The sequence below is a fragment of the Hyla sarda genome, chromosome 10, assembly GCF_029499605.1.
Source record: "Hyla sarda isolate aHylSar1 chromosome 10, aHylSar1.hap1, whole genome shotgun sequence".
NCBI classification, from domain to species: domain Eukaryota; kingdom Metazoa; phylum Chordata; class Amphibia; order Anura; family Hylidae; genus Hyla; species Hyla sarda.
In genome coordinates, this window is record NC_079198.1 from 35121103 (window position 1) to 35141574 (window position 20472).

Consider the following 20472-nt stretch of genomic DNA (forward strand, 5'->3'; position numbering starts at 1 on the left):
TGCATTTATGTTCTCAGCAACTTATTTTTCATTTGGACAGGTAATCGGACTTCATTGTTCAGCATATGGTTATTATTGTTCATTAGGTATTGTATTCTACCTGTGGAGCTCACTGCTCCTTTAGACATCTACAAGGAAAAATAAAAGAATACCAGGCATTGACTTTTCTTGTGTTAATCAGTAGGAATTAATTGTACTTTCAATCAATTTACCATTTTGTTCCAGATGTAAAACACCTACAGCTTCATGCTAAGTGTTGTACGTCAAAAACAGCAAGTTTTATACATTCTTTTTCTTTTTAATCAAAGCTGCCGATCCAAATAAATATTCTTTGTCACTTCCCGTTCTTAACAATAACAGTATAGAGAAGTAAAATATTTTATGTACCACTGTATGCACTGTAGAGAAATGTATTATAAACAGTATAATGCAGCAATGTTTTAAATATTTATTAAGCTTTCAATTTAGAGCAAAAGTACAAAAAATAAAAATCTTATTTGGTGCTTTGATTCAATCTATATTAAATTAGAACATGATTTTCCTCCATGTAAATCATTAGTAGAGACCACACATGGAATTTTGACCAAGATTTATTAAATTTGAGACTATGTTCACACACTGTTTTTCTAGCCTCATTTTGTTTTAGTTTTTTTGTTTTTTTTACTATTTTTCATTTTTTTTTATGTGTTTATAGCTATTGTTTGGGCTACAACCCAAGTTTAACAAGGCTATTACTGCCTCAAAATATGAACATTCATTGGAAAGCTTGGAAATTTATACCATCAAAAATCCATGTGGGAATAAAACCTAAGAAAGTGGAAACTTAAAAGACAACACAGTCTAAGGCCGTGTTAGCACACAGTATTTTGAGCCTTTTTTTCAGCTATAAACAGCTAAAAAATAAGAAATAAATTGTGTGGGTCAATAATCGCCCTGTGTAAAAAGGACGCGATTAGCCTTCCAAAAAAATTATTGCAAAGGACTGCACTAGCTATCCAGGGATCCTTTGTGTGGCCCTCCTCGCATGGTCCTTGTACAGTGCATTATTTTCCCAAGGTGGGTTTTCTGCAGAATTTCCCCAGCAGAAAATCTACAGCACCACCATTGAGGTCAATGCAATTTGCTGTGGATTTTGGTTTGTGAAGATCCCACCTCAGAAATCCGCAACCAGAAACTCGAGCCTGCAGTGGGAAACTCACAGATAACCCACCTTCCTGTGTCAATGTACCCTAAAGAACACTGATCTATGAGATCTGCGCTCGTACACAGCACGGTAAGGCTTTGCAATAGGACTCTTAGATTCACCTCCTTTCATATCTATTCCTTGTCGTGTATTCAATAATTGCAATTAAAAACCTGAATGTGTTAATACACCTTTACATCCTTGAGATTATTAAACTAGTACAAAACAAATTATAAGTAAATAGGTAAATTGAACGTTTCCATCAGAATTTCCCCAATAATCAAATCAGTTATGTATCGATATGATGCCACAATACATGTAACCAGAAGCACTGCAGTGGTAACAAAATCTCTGGCATTACTTATTGGTAATATCTTTGTGTATGTTAGCCATACCGAGGTACTCAGCAGAGTATCTGAATGTGACTTTTATCACGAAACTAAAATACATTTTATAATGCTTTACATTCGAGTAACTTTGTTTGTTTTTAAAGGTAACATAGGGACAATTCAATTGAGACAGCCGGTTAATTGATTATAGTGTCAAGTACTTACACTCTGCTTTGGCACAGATAAGACAGGCAGTGGTACTGTTGAAGAAATTAAGTAGAGCTGCAATCGCGGCACTGATGTCCGTGTTGCTGGGATGAAGGTTCAAAGTGGTGAATCTCTGAAACTGAAACCTTAAATATTCCTCAGGTGATACTTTTATGTGAGGTACCTGATGAAAACACATGAAGAAAGAGTTAGCACTAAAGAAATGGAGAATGGATGGAGGATTGGCTAGTGAGTACAATATGTGAGAAGCCGAGACACAGAATAAAAGGGGAAAAAATTATATACATTACAGACTTTGGAGGTTATATTATTTTTATACAGCAAGTTATATAACAAAAACACTTTGGACACTACCGTATATACTCGAGTATAAGCCGACCTGAATATAAGCCGAGGCCCCTAATTTCACCCCAAAAACCCAGGAAAAGTTATTGATTCGACTATAAGCCTAGGGTCGGAAAATACATAATCCCCCCCTGTCATCATCCCCCCTGTCATCATCCAGACCCCCGTTATTATCACCCCAGTCATCATCACCCTGTCATTTTCACCCCCGTCATCATCACCCTGTCCTCATCCCCCTTCCCCTGTCATTATCCAGACTCCTGTCATCATCACCGCCTGTCAATCCCCAGTGGTCTTCAATCTGCGGACCTCAACCTGCGGACCTTGTCAAGGCAATGTCACTAGGCCGGGGCAGGCCCGGAGCGGAGACCCGTCCGGTGAGGAGGGTTAGTCGTTACGGGCTGTCCATTTTCACCGGGAGGGTGAAAATGGACAGCCCGGAACGACTAACCCTCCCCACCGGACGGTCCCTGCAGCATAGATGGCCCGGACCAGCTCACCCTTCCTTCCCACCGAGGGGAGGTGAGTAGTAAATTAAAGGTGGGGTCTGGATGATGACGAAGGCCACAGTGGTCGATGGCTGTCCGGGCATGCTGGGAGTTGTAGTTTTGCAACATCTGGAGGTCCACAGGTTAAAGGGATTGACCGGTGGAGAGTTCACTCGGGTATAAGCCGAGGGGGGAGTTTTCAGCACGAAAAATCGTTCTGAAAAACTCGGCTTATACTCAAGTATATACGGTAGTTCATATTTTGGGATATACCATATCTTTGTATCTATCTCACATGTATTTATCTCAGCTGATATAAAAGTATATGATGTGATAGAGCAGTGGCCACTAGTGTTGCTCACGAATATTCGCAATTCGAATATTATTCGCGAATATCGCATATTCGCGAATTCGCGAATTTCGCGAATATAGCGCTATATATTCGTAATTACGAATATTCGTTTGTTTTTGTTTTTTTTTTATTTCACAGTACACATCACAGTGATCACCCCTCTCTGCTTCCAGCTTGTGTGGTGTAAAGAAGGCTGTAATACTACTGTGTGAGACTGGCGTGCGAAAATTCGCATATACGAAAATTCGCATGTGCTAATTTTCGCATATGCGAATTTTCGCGTGTTCTAATTTTGCATGTTAATATCCGCTTATGTTAATTTTCGCATACGCGAATGTTCGCATATGCGAAAATAAAACGAGACTATAACGAATATGCGAATATTCGCGAATATATGACGAATATTCGTCCATATATTCGCGAATATTCGCGAATTCGAATATGGCCTATGCCGCTCAACACTAGTGGCCACTAACAGCTAATAAAGTTTGAATTACTGACTGGTTTACACTTGTATAATACAAACACATTTTTGTGTCTGTATAACTGTTGTCCTGAGCTGACCTGCCCTACCTAAATTCTGCCTGCCCCCTGACTATTCCATTGTTTATTTGTTCCTGATGTCTCCTTGTGTTGCTGACCTAGCCTCCTGGTGCCCCTTATACTTAGCGAGTGTAGGAACTCTCACCCAGTTGGCATGGGGCCGATCATCCAAGGAGCTGGGGACAGTAGTTTGGGGAGGGAGAGGGAGTTCAGAATGCTAGATAACATGGTATAAAAGATTTCACATTTATCGTAAACACATAGGTGTACAGGTACCGAAATGTGGTTGCATTAATCTTGTATGAATCTGGCTTTAGGGTGAGCAAACATGAGGAGGTAATCAAGTCTGCAGCAAATCCACAGCAAATTCGGCATGTGACACTTCTGGATTTGGCTTTGTATTGTACAAGATTACTTGTACAGTCTGAATCATATTGAAAAGATTTGTAAAATTTCATTTACAAGCCTGTTACTGTCATCCGATTTTACATGCACAAATTTCCAGACAACATACGAAACAAATTCAGCCCTGTGTAGATTCGCTCTCACTTCTTTTGTATTAGCCTTGCTCTCCATGATCAAGCATTCATGAAAACCAGCATGCTCCTAAACTGATTATATTTCAGCAATGACAGGGGAAATGTCTTTTTATGTTGCCACTAGAATTCTACTAAAGTAATTCCTGCACTGTACATTTATTCAAGTCTTGTTGAGAAAATGTAGGAGGGGTATGTCTGAGCAGAATCTTCTGATCATATGATGTGACAGGAGTTGAGTGAACCTTTTTTGGCAGCTGTCATCTCCGTGTGATTATTAATCTTATAGATTAATAATCACAACCACACAATGCTTTCTGTTAGCCTTTTATTTAGCATGGTCTATAACACGATTTTGCTATACAGTTTGTACAAGAAAAATATAATATAGTCTCATTAATCTGTTATAGGCTGGTCCCAGGATTTCATATTTCTTGATGAAAGCTGCTTGAACTATATAGTTACTTTAGAGATAAAGGGCTATGTGACATTGCTGAAATACATGGCTTGCATGTACTTGGGCTCTGGTTTCTAAAGACCGCCAAAAGACCCTCTGTCACATCAGAAAACACCAGTATTATAAATGGTGCATGGTAGGTGTTATTGGGCGGTAGAGTAAATGGTTATTACATTTATATTCATTCTCAAGAGTCCCAGTTTATTCCTCTGTACTATATGTATTTTGGTAAGTATTTGGTTCTCATTTTAGTCGGCCGTATTTCTAAAAAAGAAAAGTTGTAGAAATTAAAGGAATACTCTAAAGCAAACGTATCTTATCCCATTGTAAAGTCAGCAATAAGTTATATAACAACCTCAATTACCTCAGTTGTCTTACTTCCACGCATCCCCGACTTTTCCGAAATCCGGAAGTACAGGCTGTCTGTCACAATTATGAATTTAATTCCCGGGCCGCAGCCATCTTGGTAACGAAACGTCACCTTGTTCAGGATCCTCCCCGCTCTATGCTGGCCCCCCTAGCCACGACTCGATCACTCCCACCATTTACATATTCATACAATCTTCGTTTGCACAGCCGTCATTCGCTGGGCTGTGCAAACACCTCACAATGCCCCTAGCCTATCAGCGCGAGCCGGACGCGCCTGCGCACTAATCTTTTCCCGGGACCGTACATGTGATCTCTTTAGGCCAATGATATCCCTGATAGTTACGCTGTTGTAACTACCAGGGATATTCTCAAAAATACTTAGTAAGTTTTACATAGTGGGCAAGGTCCTGCGCCTGACGTGCCTGCGCACTGCGCATCCCGGGATCGGTCATCTGTAGTCCAATGATATCCCTGATAGTTACGCTGGTGTAACTACCAGGGATATTCTAGTAGCAAGTTAGTTATCTTCATATTGTAGCTAGGGAATGGAGGGGTAGGGAGACACGGATGATGGGGGTGGGGTTAGGGGCATGGGCGGCATTACTATTGACATTATTAGGGAGGTGAGAGCAGGAGGGAGGAGAGGGGTTGCGGAGAAGGGAGGCACGGAGGGACAGGAACTTGCAGCAAAGCAGCATGGGGATGACGATTTTTACTTCATCCTCCACACCACCATAACCAGGAAGTGCCATGAAATACCGAGCACCACACCGGGAGAAAGGCTTGACCGATTGGAGTAAAAAGTACATGGCGAGAGGTACAGCCATGGGGGACATTTGGGGGGTATACATTTTTAAATCAGAGTACTCCTTTAATTAAAGGGGTATTCCAGGAAAAAACTTTATTTTTATATCAACTGGCTCCAGAAAGTTAAACAGATTTGTAAATTACTTCTATTAAAAAGATCTTAATCCTTTCAATAATTATCAGCTGCTGAAGTTGAGTTGTTGTTTTCTCTCTGGCAACAGTGCTCTCTGCTGACATCTCTGCTTGTCTCGGGAGCTGCACAGAGTAGAAGAGGTTTGCTATGGGGATTTTCTTCTAAACTGGGCGGTTCCCGAGACACATGTCATCAGAGAGCACTTAGACAGAAAATAACAACTCAACTTCAGCAGCTCATAAGTGCTGAAAGGATTGATATTTTTTAATAGAAGTAATTTACAAATCTGTTTAACTTTCTGGAGCCAGTTGGTATTAAAAAAAAAAAGTATTTTCCTGGATAACCCCCCTTAAGGACTCAGCCCATTTTGGCCTTAAGGACTCAGACAATTTAATTTTTACGTTTTCATTTTTTCCTCCTCGCCTTCTAAAAATCATAACTCTTTTATATTTTCATCCACAGACTAGTATGAGGGCTTGTTTTTTGCGCGACCAGTTGTCCTTTGTAATGACATCACTCATTATATCATAAAATGTATGGCGCAACCAAAAAACACTATTTTTGTGGGGAAATTAAAACGAAAAACGCAATTTTGCTAATTTTGGAAGGTTTTGTTTTCACGCCGTACAATTTATGGTAAAAATGACATGTGTTCTTTATTCTGAGGGTCAATACGATTAAAATGATACCCATTATTATATACTTTTATATTATTGTTGCGCTTAAAAAAATCACAAACTTTTTAACCAAATTAGTACGTTTATAATCCCTTTATTTTGATGACCTCTAACTTTTTTATTTTTCCGTATAAGTGGCGGTATGGGGGCTCATTTTTTGCGCCATGATCTGTACTTTTCTTTTATACCACATTTGCATATAAAAAACTTTTAATACATTTTTTATAATTTTTTTTTTAAATAAAATGTATTAAAAAAGTAGGAATTTTGGACTTTTTTAATTTTTTTTCGTTCACGCCGTTCACCGTACGGGATCATTAACATTTTATTTTAATAGTTTGGACATTTACGCACGCGGCGATACCAAATATGTCTATAAAAAATTTTTTTACGCTTTTTGGGGGTAAAATAGGAAAAAACGGACGTTTTACTTTTTAATTGGGGGAAGGGATTTTTCACTTTTTTTTTACTTTTACTTTTAAATTTTTTTACACTTGAATAGTCCCCATAGGGGACTATTCATAGCAATACCATGATTGCTAATACTGATCTGTTCTATGTATAGGACATAGAACAGATCAGTATTATCGGTCATCTCCTGCTCTGGTCTGCTCGATCACAGACCAGAGCAGGAGACGCCGGGAGCCGCACGGAGGAAGGAGAGGGGACCTCCGTGCGGCGTTATGAATGATCGGATCCCCGCAGCAGCGCTGCGGGCGATCCGATCGTTCATTTAAATGGCGAACTGCCGCAGATGCCGGGATCTGTATTGATCCCGGCACCTGAGGGGTTAATGGCGGACGCCCGCGAGATCGCGGGCGTCGGCCATTGCCGGCGGGTCTCTGGCTGCGATTTGCAGCCGGGATCAGCCGCGCATGACACGGGCATCGCTCCGATGCCCGCGGTTATGCTTAGGACGTAAATGTACATCCTGGTGCGTTAAGTACCACCTCACCAGGACGTACATTTACGTCCTGCGTCCTTAAGGGGTTAAAGGGGTATTTTGGTTTCAAGAAAACTGGAAACTGGAATACCCCTTTATGAATTTGGCTGGTTATTTCACATGTTTATGTCCAATTTTTACCATTTGACAGACAGATTTTATTTTTGCAGCTGTTATTTCTCAATGATGTACGCAAATCATAAACATGCTCATGGAAATAGGGAGCCGATGGAATGTGTGCCCTGACTGACTGACTTTTCTATAGACTTTAACAGAACAAATATTTTCCAAAAAACTGATTTTTTTATACTCAATTTTACGGCTGCTTTTACAGTGTGAGTACAAGGTTTTGGCTAGAATATGGTTAAAGGGGTACTCCGCCCCTAGACATCTTATCCCCTATCCAAAGGATAGGGGACAAGATGTCAAATCGCCGGGGTCCCACTGCTTGGGTCCCCCTGGATCTACCATGCAGCACCCACCTGTAGCGGCTTGCGAAACCACTGGAGGTCCTCAGGCTGAGTCCATCTCGACCACCGGGACGGAAGACTCCACCCCCGTGTGACATCACACCCCGCCCCTCAATGCAAGTCTATGGGAGAGGGCGTGACAGCTGTCACGCCCCCCTCCCATAGCTGATAATTATTGAAAGGATTAAGATTTTTTTATTGAAGTAATTTACAAATCTGTTTAATCTGCCAGTTGATATAAAAAAAAAAGTTTTTTTCCTGGAATACCCCTTTAAGTAGCAGAGTTTACTAGAGATGTCGTGACCATGTGTCTGATGGTCTGTCTCTAATGTTTATGGCTCGGGTGGTGCCGAGCCGTAAGTCTATTGCTGAGAACTATATTGTTGGTATAGAGCAGGGTAAGTGCCTGTATTGGGGTGTTTGCGATAATAGGGTGGGTGGCAAAACGCATTTCGGGGAGCCAGGTCCCCTTTTCAATAGCTGATGGCTACAGTAATATGAATGAAATGCCTGGGAAAACAATGGCTTTATATAACCCCTGCATCAATTTGTTTACCAGGTAATAGGTGTAACCCTGTATCAATTTGTATGCCAGGTAACAGGTGTAACCTGGACTGGATCTGGATGGGGTATGTATTTCCACTGGGAATATATAAGACCAAATAGTGTCAATATATGGGAAAGAGAAAATAGAAAAGGAAAATATAAGAATGGAGAATAGGTTCTAAGACTTATAAGATATATATAAAAAAATTACATATTCAAAAATTACAGATAAAAATATTTAATCATGCAATGGAAGAATCGTTCTATAATAGACAGAAATATGAAACATAACATATAGCTCTTTGTATCAATATGGGAAATAGTATCAATGGATAAATAAGAAGTATGAGAATTAAGAATGAGGTTACAAATTTAGAAATTAAATTCGATCATGCAAAAAAATAAAAAAGAATTAAACATAGGTACATAAATGTAAAGAAAAAGAGCTTAAAACATGTATTAGATAAATTACAATATGTTAACAAGGTATAGTGCGATATGACTGATAAATATACCTTAAAAAAATGAAAAACAATACGGAAAAAATTATATAAAAAACATTAAAACTTTTTTTTATAAAAAAAGTGTAAAAAAATGTAATATGAATGGTAAGGAGTGCAGAAAGGGGATTTGATAGAAACTGCAGATGGAATTGTCATGAGGACTAGTTCGCAGGGTCTGTTCAGGCGTCTAGTTACGTGACCAAGGCTCAGAACCAAGCCCGTCATGACCAACTTCTTTACAAATAGCCGAACAGTTCTATTTCTGCATTTAAACCTCTGGGTTCTAAGCTGGTGAACTCATATCTTTTTCTTGCTTCTGCTCTAGACATTTGCATTAAATAATTGCCTCCTCTCCAACTTCTTTTGATTGACTGGATGGCTGTGAAGGTGAGGCCGGAAGGATCTCAATTATGGTGAGTATGAAAGTGTGATGACAAGGAATGTTTTTTTGTTGCTCTATTTTATATTGTACATGTGTTCGCCGATTCTAATTTTTAATGGACGCGTCGTTCTACGGATGTACTGTTTTTGACATGTACAAGTAAATAGATATATATTTTGAATTGCATGTTAATAGCTGTTTAATTTCACACTGAAATGCGTTGGATGTAGAAATAATATTTTCATTTTTTTTTTGGGAACTTGGTAGCTCGACAGCACGAACAGAAGCCACATCGGTGAAACCCCTTACAGGATAACCATGTGTCAGTTCTTCTTTCCTGTTGTCTATTGTGAATAGTTGGGGCAACCTGAATTGCTGGATTGGGTGCTTTATTGAACACTATTGGTGGTGTGCTTGGTAATAACGCCCTAGACTTTTATCCTGTTGTAATAGATGCCAATTTTTCTCTCTTATTTGTTTAAATATTTTTGTATTCTTGGTTGAAAGGTAAAATTAGGCGTATTGTATTATCATTGGTTTGTGACTATGGAGCGTCTTTAAAAAACTTCAGTTCTATCCAGCCTCTGAATCTTTTCTTTGTATTTTTCAAAAGTTTTTATTGGATAATTTTTGTTTATGAATTTTTTTTGACAGCTCGTGGACTTTTTTTTGGTATTGTTGGTCACTAGTGCAATTTCTTTTTAATCTCCTATATTGACTAGTGGGGATATTGAAGAGCCATCTAGGTATGTGACAACTTGAAAAAAGAATAAAACAGTTTCTTGCTGTGGGTTTGTAAAATGTGCTACAAACTAATTCAGTGGGGGTTGAAGTGATTTGTAAATCTAAAAATTCTATGTTGGTGTTACTGATGTGAGGGGTAAAAGTTAAATTCCAAGTATTAATGTTGCTGACAAATGTATTCAATTCGCTTGTTGATTTTTCCCAGATTATGATTGTGTCATTTATATAACGGCGCCAGAGTACCAGGCCCACGCCCAGCTGAGGGGTGATGTTCTGATGTTCCCAAAAAGGCAACACACTCACATCCACACTATGAACCGGACCTGTAAGACATCCACAACAATTACTTCACAACACTGCCCCACACAGACCACCACCACTACTACCCACTCCCTCTGTGAATCTGACACAACACCAGAAGATTCCACTAATTCCACTAAACAAAAGACATACAATAACAGCGGAAGTACATTACATTCCATTAACACCTCCAACCCCCCCCCCCCCCCCGGTCACCCCCAGAAAAAGAGGCCTAGAAGAAAAATAGAACTAGACACTCAGTCTCAACCGCCACTGAAAGTAGGGAAGACACAATAGAACAACCAAGTGCCATCATCAATTTAAGTGGTGCAACATTCACCCCAGCTCAAACTTCATTATTAAATAAAGGCCTCAAGTTTGCCCCAACACATCCATTAGATAAATTTAATGCCTACATCGGTGTAGAAAAATTCCTCAGACAATTGTGTCTGAAAAAATATTTTATGAAACATCTTGCTGCACCCAAACTATCTAATGAAGATCCCTATATTCGTACTAACTGCACCCTCAAATCTAATTTCTACCCCAAGCCATTACTGCTTTTAAACATGCCATAAAAAGTGACCTATCACAACTAAAAACCAAACAGAATATTAAGCAAAATTAATGTACACATGTACAATATAAAAGAGAGTAACGAAGAACACCCCTTGTCAGCACACACCATAATTCAGATCCTTCCGGCCTCACCTTCACAGCCTTCCAGTCAATCAAAAGAAGTTGGAGAGGAGGCAATTATTTAACGCAAATGTCTAGAACAGAAGCAAGAAAAATATAAAAGAGTTCGCCAGCTTAGAGCCCAGAAGTTTAAATGCAGAAATAGAACTGTTCAGCTATTTGTGAGGAAGTTGGTCGTGATGGGCTTGGTTACATGGTACGTTCTGAGCCTGGGTCACTTACTCGACGCCTGAACGGACCCTGTGACCTAGTCCTCATGACAATTCCATCTGTAGTTTCTATCAAATCCCCTCTCTGCACTCTTTCCCATTCATATTTTTATTTTTTATATTTTTTTAATCCTTTTTTTTATAATTTTTTTAAAATATATTTTTTCATATTTATTTATTTTATGTATATTTCAGTCATATCGCACTATACCTTGTTAACATATAGTAATTTATCTAGTACATCTTGTAAGGTCTTTTTCTTTACATTTATATACCTATGTTTCATTATTTTTTATTTCTTTTTTTGCATGATAATTTAAAGTTTGTAACCTCATTCTTAATTATCATGCTTCTTATTTATCCATTGATACTATTTCACATATTGATACAAAGAGCTATATGTTATGTTTCATATTTCTGTCTATTATAGAACAATTTTTTCATTGCATGATTAAATATTTTAATCTGTAATTTTTTTTATATGTAATTTTTAAATATATATAATCTTATAAATCTTAGAACCTATTCTCCATTCTTATGTTTTCCTTTTCTATTTCTTCTTTCCCATCTATTGACACTATTTGGTCTTAGGCTAGGTTCACACTACGGAATTTCTGCCTGCAATTCCGCTTTGAAATTGCAGGCAGAAATTCTGCTTGCTAAAATGCACAAGTACGTGAATGGGTTTTCCGTTGACAAATTCACACTTTGGAATTATGGAAGCGGAATCTGTGAATGGAAAATCTGCTTTAAAATATCCACCTGAAGAATGATGGTGCTCTTTCTTTACGCTGATATCCTCGCGGAACTATTGAGGACTGCAATGTCCACGCGGTCCTAGCGCCAACTTATTCAGTCGGTGCTGCAGCACTCGGAATCTCCAGGTGGAAATTTTCTGTCTGGATATTCCGCAGTGTGAACCTAGCCTTATATATATTCCCAGTGGAAATACATACCCCATCCAGATCCAGTCCAAGGTTACACCTGTTACCTTGCAAGCAAATTAATGCAGGGGTTATGTAAAGCCATTGTTTTGCCGGGCATTTCATTCATACTACTGTTGCCATCAGCTATTGAAAAAGGGGACCTGGCCCCCCGAAATGCGCCTAGCCGGCCACCCTATTATCGCTTGAATCACTGACTATTCACCCTTACTGCAACACTGTAAACTTTGGAGAACATCATCCCACCAGCGGAGCGCGCGCTCCCTGGAACCCCACTTACTTTGCTGAGTAACAACGTGAGACTCATCTGGGACATCGATCCTCCAGATTGAAAGAAGCACCTTTCACTGGCACTACGGGTAAGAGGTACTTGGTACCAATCCCCACCCCTCGTGACATATTCAAACTAGCGCTGTGCCGCCTGGGTAGAGTTGGCTGCAAACAGGGGGGGCTACAACGCTGCAGAGCGCACTTACCCTGCTATATACCAGTTGTTCTCAGCAATAGATTTATGGCTCTGCGCCTCCCGAGCCATCAACATCAGAGACGGACAATCAGACACACGGTCACGACATCTCTAGTAAACTCTGCTATTTAATATCCACCTATTAACTTATAGCTCAATCACATTATAGTGTGGGACAAAAAAAAGAGTGTACTTGCAGTGATACATATTGACTTCAAATCAAGTTCATGATTTTTTATTAATGCCATTTTTATTGCTTTTATTTAAATACGCTATGTTATGTCCAATGCAAGGGCCCTGCAGAGGACACCATAGCATAATTATTAACCAATAAATCATTTTAGACCACATCTGATGTACATCCTTTCCTTTATTCCTTTTCTGTTCTCAACCAAGTAGGATTATATAGTTTTGTTGTTTTAGGTAAGTTTACAACTGGGTTTGAGCCTCTGATAGAGGCCTCTGTTGCAGAATCTGGTTAAATAACCAGACAAAATTTTTTAGTTAACACCTGTCTAGTTAAAATCCAGTTGGTGTTCAGTGTGCACAGACCTGCTGGCTCCATTTACTCCTGTTCACCAGAATCTGCGATGGAGGCTCCAGTAGGAGCCTCTCAAACAGATGCACACTTAGCCTTACTTAACATGTCTTCTACAGTACAGTGGCATAACAATCGTATTGTTTACAGTTCTCAAATGAGTCACAGAAGTTGAGTGCTTGTCTTAAGATGGTTAGGAACTTATCACCTATCCACAGAATAAGGGATTTGCTTAAGGGGTCCTTCACCAATCATGTCAACAGGGGTCCTGTGTGGGCTGCTTCTCCATTCAATTTCAATTTAACTGGATGATATATTTAGTTTTTATTCAAACTGGGGACATAGGACCCCTATTCTTGAGATTGATGGGATCCTAGTGGTGGAATACCCAGTAATCAGACACTTTTCACCAGTCCTGTAGATTTTTTGACAACTGCTTTAAGGGCACCAACCTTTCTATGGTTTCTTGCAAAACATTGCCCAGTAGGCAGTACTGATGTTAATAGGCATCATTAAGGCCTGCCTACAGATGTCCTCTTAACATTGTCAATGTGATTTTATTCTTTCAGACACCATTCTCAGGGAAACCACTCACTATACCTCCCAGTGTCTACTTGGCCCAGTTCACTACTCTCAGGATTGTTTTAACTGAAAAAATGTGTGTGTGGGGGGGGGGGGGGGGGGGGGGAGAGGGGGTGGGGGCTTGGAGGTGGTGCTACCTTGTGTATTACCTTCAGTCAGCCAGTATTAACCTTAGTACCGGTACGTAGTGAGTCCTCTCCCTTGCTATAACGCAGGGGCCACGGCGTCATAGCGGGTCGGGCCCAGCACCTAGCAACAGCTGGGACCCGTGGCTAATAGCGCACGGCACTGATTGCAATGCCCTGTGCAATTAACCCTTTAGACACAGCGTTCAAAGTTGATTGCCCTGTCTAAAGTGAAACTAAACTGCTGCCGGTTAGCTCAGGGGGCTGTTCGGGATCGCTGCTGCAAAATCGCAGCATCCCGGACAGCTGTACGACACGAGGAGGGTCCCCTTACCTGCCTCCTGGTGTCCGATCGCCCAATGACTGCCCATATTATCCTATGGGATAATAAAGATCAATGTAAAAGATCAGTGTGTGCAGTGTTATAGACCCCTATGGGAGCTATAACACTGCAAAAAAATATGTGAAAAAAAAAAGTTAATAAAGATCATTTAACCCCTTCCCTAATAAAAGTTTGAATCACCCCCCCCCCCCCCCTTTTCTTATTAAAAAAAAAAAGTGTGTAAATAAAAATAAACATATGTGATATCGCCGTGTGCGGAAATGTCCGAATTATAAAAATATATCATTAATTAAACCGCACGGTCAATGGCATACGTACAAAAAAATGCCATTAGTCCAAAAATGAATAAAACGCAATCAAAAAGTCTGATCAATACAAAAATGGTGCCGCTAAAAACTTCAGATCACAGCGCAAAAAATTAGCCCTCATACCACCCCGTAAATGGAAAAATTAAAAAGTTATTGTCACGATGCCGGCTGGCAGGTAGTGGACCCTCTGTGCCAGAGAGGGATTGGCGTGGACCGTGCTAGTGGACCGGTTCTAAGCCACTACTGGTTTTCACCAGAGCCCGCCGCAAAGCGGGATGGTCTTGCTGCGGCGGTAGTGACCAGGTCGTATCCACTAGCAACGGCTCACCTCTCTGGCTGCTGAAGATAGGCGCGGTACAAGGGAGTAGGCAGAAGCAAGGTCGGACGTAGCAGAAGGTCGGGGCAGGCAGCAAGGATCGTAGTCAGGGGCAACGGCAGAAGGTCTGGAAACACTGGCAAGGGACACACAAGGAACGCTTTCACTGGCACTAAGGCAACAAGATCCGGCAAGGGAGTGCAAGGGAAGTGAGGTAATATAGGGAGTGCACAGGTGATAACTCTAATTGGAACCACTGCGCCAATCAGCGGCGCAGTGGCCCTTTAAATCGCAGAGACCCGGCGCGCGCGCGCCCTAGGGAGCGGGGCCGCGCGCGCCGGGACAGAACAGACGGGGAGCGAGTCAGGTAGGAGAGCCGGGGTGCGCATCGCGAGCGGGCGCTACCCGCATCGCGAATCGCATCCCGGCTAGCAGCAGGATCGCAGCGCCCCGGGTCAGAGGACGTGACCGGGGCGCTGCAGCGGAGGAGGTGAAGCGAGCGCTCCGGGGAGGAGCGGGAACCCGGAGCGCTCGGCGTAACAGTACCCCCCCCCTTGGGTCTCCCCCTCTTCTTGGAGCCTGAGAACCTGAGGAGCAGACTTTTGTCAAGGATGTTGTCCTCAGGTTCCCAGGATCTCTCTTCAGGACCACAACCCTCCCAGTCTACTAAAAAAAAATTTTTTCCTCTGACCTTTTTGGCAGCCAAAATCTCCTTGACCGAGAAGACGTCCGAGGAGCCGGAAACAGGAGTCTTCTGCTTGAGGAGGCCAGGACTTGGGATCAGCATTTTTCTTGGTTAAAGCCACGATAGGAGCCACAATGGTAGAAAAATGTGGAATAAATTGCCTGTAATAATTGGCGAACCCCAAAAAGCGTTGGATAGCACGGAGTCCGGAGGGGCGTGGCCAATTTAAGACGGCAGAGAGTTTGTCTGGATCCATCTGTAGTCCCTGGCCAGAGACCAAATATCCTAGAAAAGGAAGAGATTGGCATTCAAACAGACATTTCTCAATTTTGGCATAGAGTTGGTTGTCACGAAGTCTCTGAAGAACCATACGGACATGCCGGCGGTGTTCCTCTAGATTGGCAGAAAAAATTAGGATATCGTCCAGATATACCACAACACAGGAGTATAATAGATCACGAAAAATTTCATTGACAAAGTCTTGGAAGACGGCAGGGGCATTGCACAGTCCAAAGGGCATGACCAGATACTCAAAGTGTCCATCTCTGGTGTTAAATGCCGTTTTCCACTCGTCCCCCTCTCTGATGCGGATGAGGTTATAGGCGCCTCTTAAGTCCAATTTAGTGAAGATGTGGGCACCTTGGAGGCGATCAAAGAGTTCAGAGATGAGGGGTAAGGGGTAGCGGTTCTTAACCGTGATTTTATTAAGACCGCGGTAGTCAATGCAAGGACGTAGGGAGCCATCTTTTTTGGAGACAAAGAAAAATCCGGCTCCGGCAGGAGAGGAGGATTTACGGATAAAGCCCCTTTTTAGATTCTCCTGGACGTATTCGGACATGGCAAGAGTCTCTGGGGCAGAGAGAGGATAAATTCTGCCCCGGGGTGGAGTAGTACCCGGGAGGAGGTCGATAGGGCAATCATAAGGCCTGTGAGGAGGTAGAGTCTCAGCTTGTTTTTTGCAGAAAACATCCGCGAAGTCCATATAGGCCTTGGGGAGACCGGTTACTGGAGGAACCACAGAGTTACGGCAAGGGTTACTGGGAACCGGTTTTAGACAGTTCTTGGAACAAGAGGACCCCCAACTCTTGATCTCCCCAGTGGACCAATCCAGGGTTGGGGAATGAAGTTGAAGCCAGGGAAGTCCAAGGAGAATCTCCGAGGTGCAATTGGGGAGGACCAAAAGTTCAATCCTCTCATGATGAGATCCGATGCTCATAAGAAGGGGCTCCGTGCGGAAACGTATGGTACAGTCCAATCTTTCATTATTTACACAATTGATGTAGAGGGGTCTGGCGAGACTGGTCACTGGGATGTTGAACCTGTTGACGAGAGAGGCCAAAATAAAATTTCCTGCAGAACCAGAGTCCAAGAAGGCCACTGTAGAGAAGGAGAAGGCAGAAGCAGACATCCGCACAGGCACAGTAAGACGTGGAGAAGCAGAGTAGACATCAAGGACTGTCTCACCTATGTGCGGAGTCAGCGTACGTCTTTCCAGGCGGGGAGGACGGATAGGACAATCCCTCAGGAAGTGTTCGGTACTAGCACAGTACAGGCAGAGGTTCTCCATACGGCGTCGTGTCCTCTCTTGAGGTGTCAGGCGAGACCGGTCGACCTGCATAGCCTCCACGGCGGGAGGCACAGGAACAGATTGCAGGGGACCAGAGGAGAGAGGAGCCGAGGAGACGAAACGCCTCGTGCGAACAGAGTCCATATCTTGGCGGAGTTCCTGACGCCTTTCAGAAAAACGCATGTCAATGCGAGTGGCTAGGTGAATAAGTTCATGTAGATTAGCAGGAATTTCTCGTGCGGCCAGAACATCTTTAATGTTGCTGGATAGGCCTTTTTTGAAGGTCGCGCAGAGGGCCTCATTATTCCAGGACAATTCTGAAGCAAGTGTACGGAATTGTACGGCATACTCGCCAACGGAAGAATTACCCTGGACCAGGTTCAACAGGGCAGTCTCAGCAGAAGAGGCTCGGGCAGGTTCCTCAAAGACACTTCGGATTTCCGAGAAGAAGGAGTGTACTGAGGCAGTGACGGGGTCATTGCGGTCCCAGAGCGGTGTGGCCCATGACAGGGCTTTTCCGGACAGAAGACTGACTACGAAAGCCACCTTAGACCTTTCAGTGGGAAACAGGTCCGACATCATCTCCAGATGCAGGGAACATTGGGAAAGGAAGCCACGGCAAAACTTAGAGTCCCCATCAAACTTATCCGGCAAGGATAAGCGTATCCCAGGAGCGGCCACTCGCTGCGGAGGAGGTGCAGGAGCTGGCGGAGGAGATGACTGCTGAAGCTGTGGTAGCAACTGTTGTAGCATAACGGTCAGTTGAGACAGCTGTTGGCCTTGTTGCGCAATCTGTTGTGACTGCTGGGCGACCACCGTGGTGAGGTCAGCGACAACTGGCAGAGGAACTTCAGCGGGATCCATGGCCGGATCTACTGTCACGATGCCGGCTGGCAGGTAGTGGACCCTCTGTGCCAGAGAGGGATTGGCGTGGACCGTGCTAGTGGACCGGTTCTAAGCCACTACTGGTTTTCACCAGAGCCCGCCGCAAAGCGGGATGGTCTTGCTGCGGCGGTAGTGACCAGGTCGTATCCACTAGCAACGGCTCACCTCTCTGGCTGCTGAAGATAGGCGCGGTACAAGGGAGTAGGCAGAAGCAAGGTCGGACGTAGCAGAAGGTCGGGGCAGGCAGCAAGGATCGTAGTCAGGGGCAACGGCAGAAGGTCTGGAAACACTGGCAAGGGACACACAAGGAACGCTTTCACTGGCACTAAGGCAACAAGATCCGGCAAGGGAGTGCAAGGGAAGTGAGGTAATATAGGGAGTGCACAGGTGATAACTCTAATTGGAACCACTGCGCCAATCAGCGGCGCAGTGGCCCTTTAAATCGCAGAGACCCGGCGCGCGCGCGCCCTAGGGAGCGGGGCCGCGCGCGCCGGGACAGAACAGACGGGGAGCGAGTCAGGTAGGAGAGCCGGGGTGCGCATCGCGAGCGGGCGCTACCCGCATCGCGAATCGCATCCCGGCTAGCAGCAGGATCGCAGCGCCCCGGGTCAGAGGACGTGACCGGGGCGCTGCAGCGGAGGAGGTGAAGCGAGCGCTCCGGGGAGGAGCGGGAACCCGGAGCGCTCGGCGTAACAGTTATAGGATCAGAAGATGCCAATTTTAATAATTATAATTTATATAATAATTTTTTTAAGTATTAAAATAAAACCTTTATAAATTGGGTATCCTTGTAACCATATGGACCCACTGAATAAAGAGAAGGTGTAATTTTTACCGAAAAGTGCACTGCATAGAAATAGGTGTCCCCAAAAGTTACAAAATGGTGTTTCTTTTTTTATTTCACCCCACAACTATTTTTTTGTTTCGCTGCAGGTTATATTATAAAATAAGTGATGTCATTACAAAGTACAATTGGTGATGCAAAAAACAAGCCCTTATATGGGTCTGTAGGTGCAAAATTTAAAGCGTTATGATTTTTAGAAGATGAGGAGGAAAAAACAAAAATGCAAAACAGAAAATTCAGTCCTTAAGGTAAAATAGGTCCCTAAGGGGTTAACAATCAACTATTTAGGGTGCTCTTACATGGTGCAGTTTTGTTGCAGTTTAGTGGTGTGGATAATGAGTTAGATAGTATAAAAAAAACACTGTTACTCTCTTTTTCTTATTGAATCCTTTCCACACCTAATGTAGCTAAAAAATAAATAAATAAATAACTAAATAAAAGGGATAGAACGTTTTATTACCTTAGGCTATGTTTACATGGTGCAAAAGACCGCGAAGCGCTGGCAGAACATGCCGGCGCTAGGACCGCTTGGAAATGTGCCATCTCATAGATGCCTGCCACGCCCCCTCCCATAGATTTGCATTGAGGGGGCAGGGTGTGACATCACAAGGGGGCAGAGCCGTGACAAGACAATACTCCGGCCCCTGTATCATGATTCATCAGACACGGAGCAATCTTTGCTCTGTGACACTGATGACAAGTGGGTGCTGCAGGAGAGATTGAAGGGGTCCTCAGGGATCAGATATCTTATCCCCTATCCTTTGGATAGAGGATAAGATGTCTAGGGCTGGGGTACCCCTTTAAGTCTCTTTTTATAAATAGAATGCGGAGTGCAGCAGTTGGATCCCTTGAGATCAAATATTTATGGGATAATTTAATAAAACTTAGGAGACAACATGTATTCCTGGGACAAACCTTTTAACTTTTGCAGGTATAGCTTTACAAAAAATGGCAATGTCACTAAAAGAGACATCATTTACAGATGTATGTTATTATCACTCTAATGTTTGATCATGATAAAATATATACCAGTTAAGTTTTGGCTGGAAATTCTCTCTAACTAAACATTTATCCTGTCCAGTTTCTACCAAGGTCCAGGTCTCACTCACTCTGAGTTGCCCTTGATAGATAAGTAATAACATTATTCCAGAGATATATCTAAGCAGATTTTCTGCTTCTCACTTACATTACAAACTACATTGTAATTATATTTCTTCTACCCAGAGTTAATGTAGAACAATCGCACCCATATTAAAGAAAAAAAGACAAAACTGATCTGATTCTTACTTCAAGGGTAAGCAGTTGTTGTTGTTAAATATTTAGTTCCACTTTACAGACATAATTGTCAAACAAATCAGAGGGAAACCTCAAACATAATATGGAGTAGAAGATCAAAGAAATAAAGCGACAAATGTGTCATGCCAAGTTAGAATAGCAAAGCATGCAACAGATTTATTACTAGAGCCGGCTAACCTCCTTCTCTCCACAGATGTTGCTGATGATAGAGCTGGATGACGGGCTGTATGATGGGCCCAGAACTCCCAAGACTCCTTTGGGAAGGATTTGGCACACTGTAACAAGAAGATACAATTCAGAGTTATTTATGAATTACCAAGTCTTTTCTTC

The 20472-nt window shown here is 42.5% G+C and overlaps 1 protein-coding gene across 3 annotated transcripts in view; it reads right to left on the reverse strand.

Annotated features, from left to right (window-relative positions):
• Positions 1 to 20472, reverse strand: part of GRIK4 (glutamate ionotropic receptor kainate type subunit 4) — a 454975-nt gene that overhangs the window by 186999 nt on the left and 247504 nt on the right. For all 3 annotated transcript variants that reach the window (XM_056543987.1, XM_056543989.1, XM_056543988.1), the window contains exons 4-5: positions 20320 to 20417; positions 1738 to 1903 (exon numbers count right to left, since the gene is read on the reverse strand). In XM_056543987.1, the coding sequence (XP_056399962.1) occupies positions 1738 to 1903; positions 20320 to 20417 (264 nt within the window). The remainder of the gene's footprint in view (positions 1 to 1737; positions 1904 to 20319; positions 20418 to 20472) is intronic.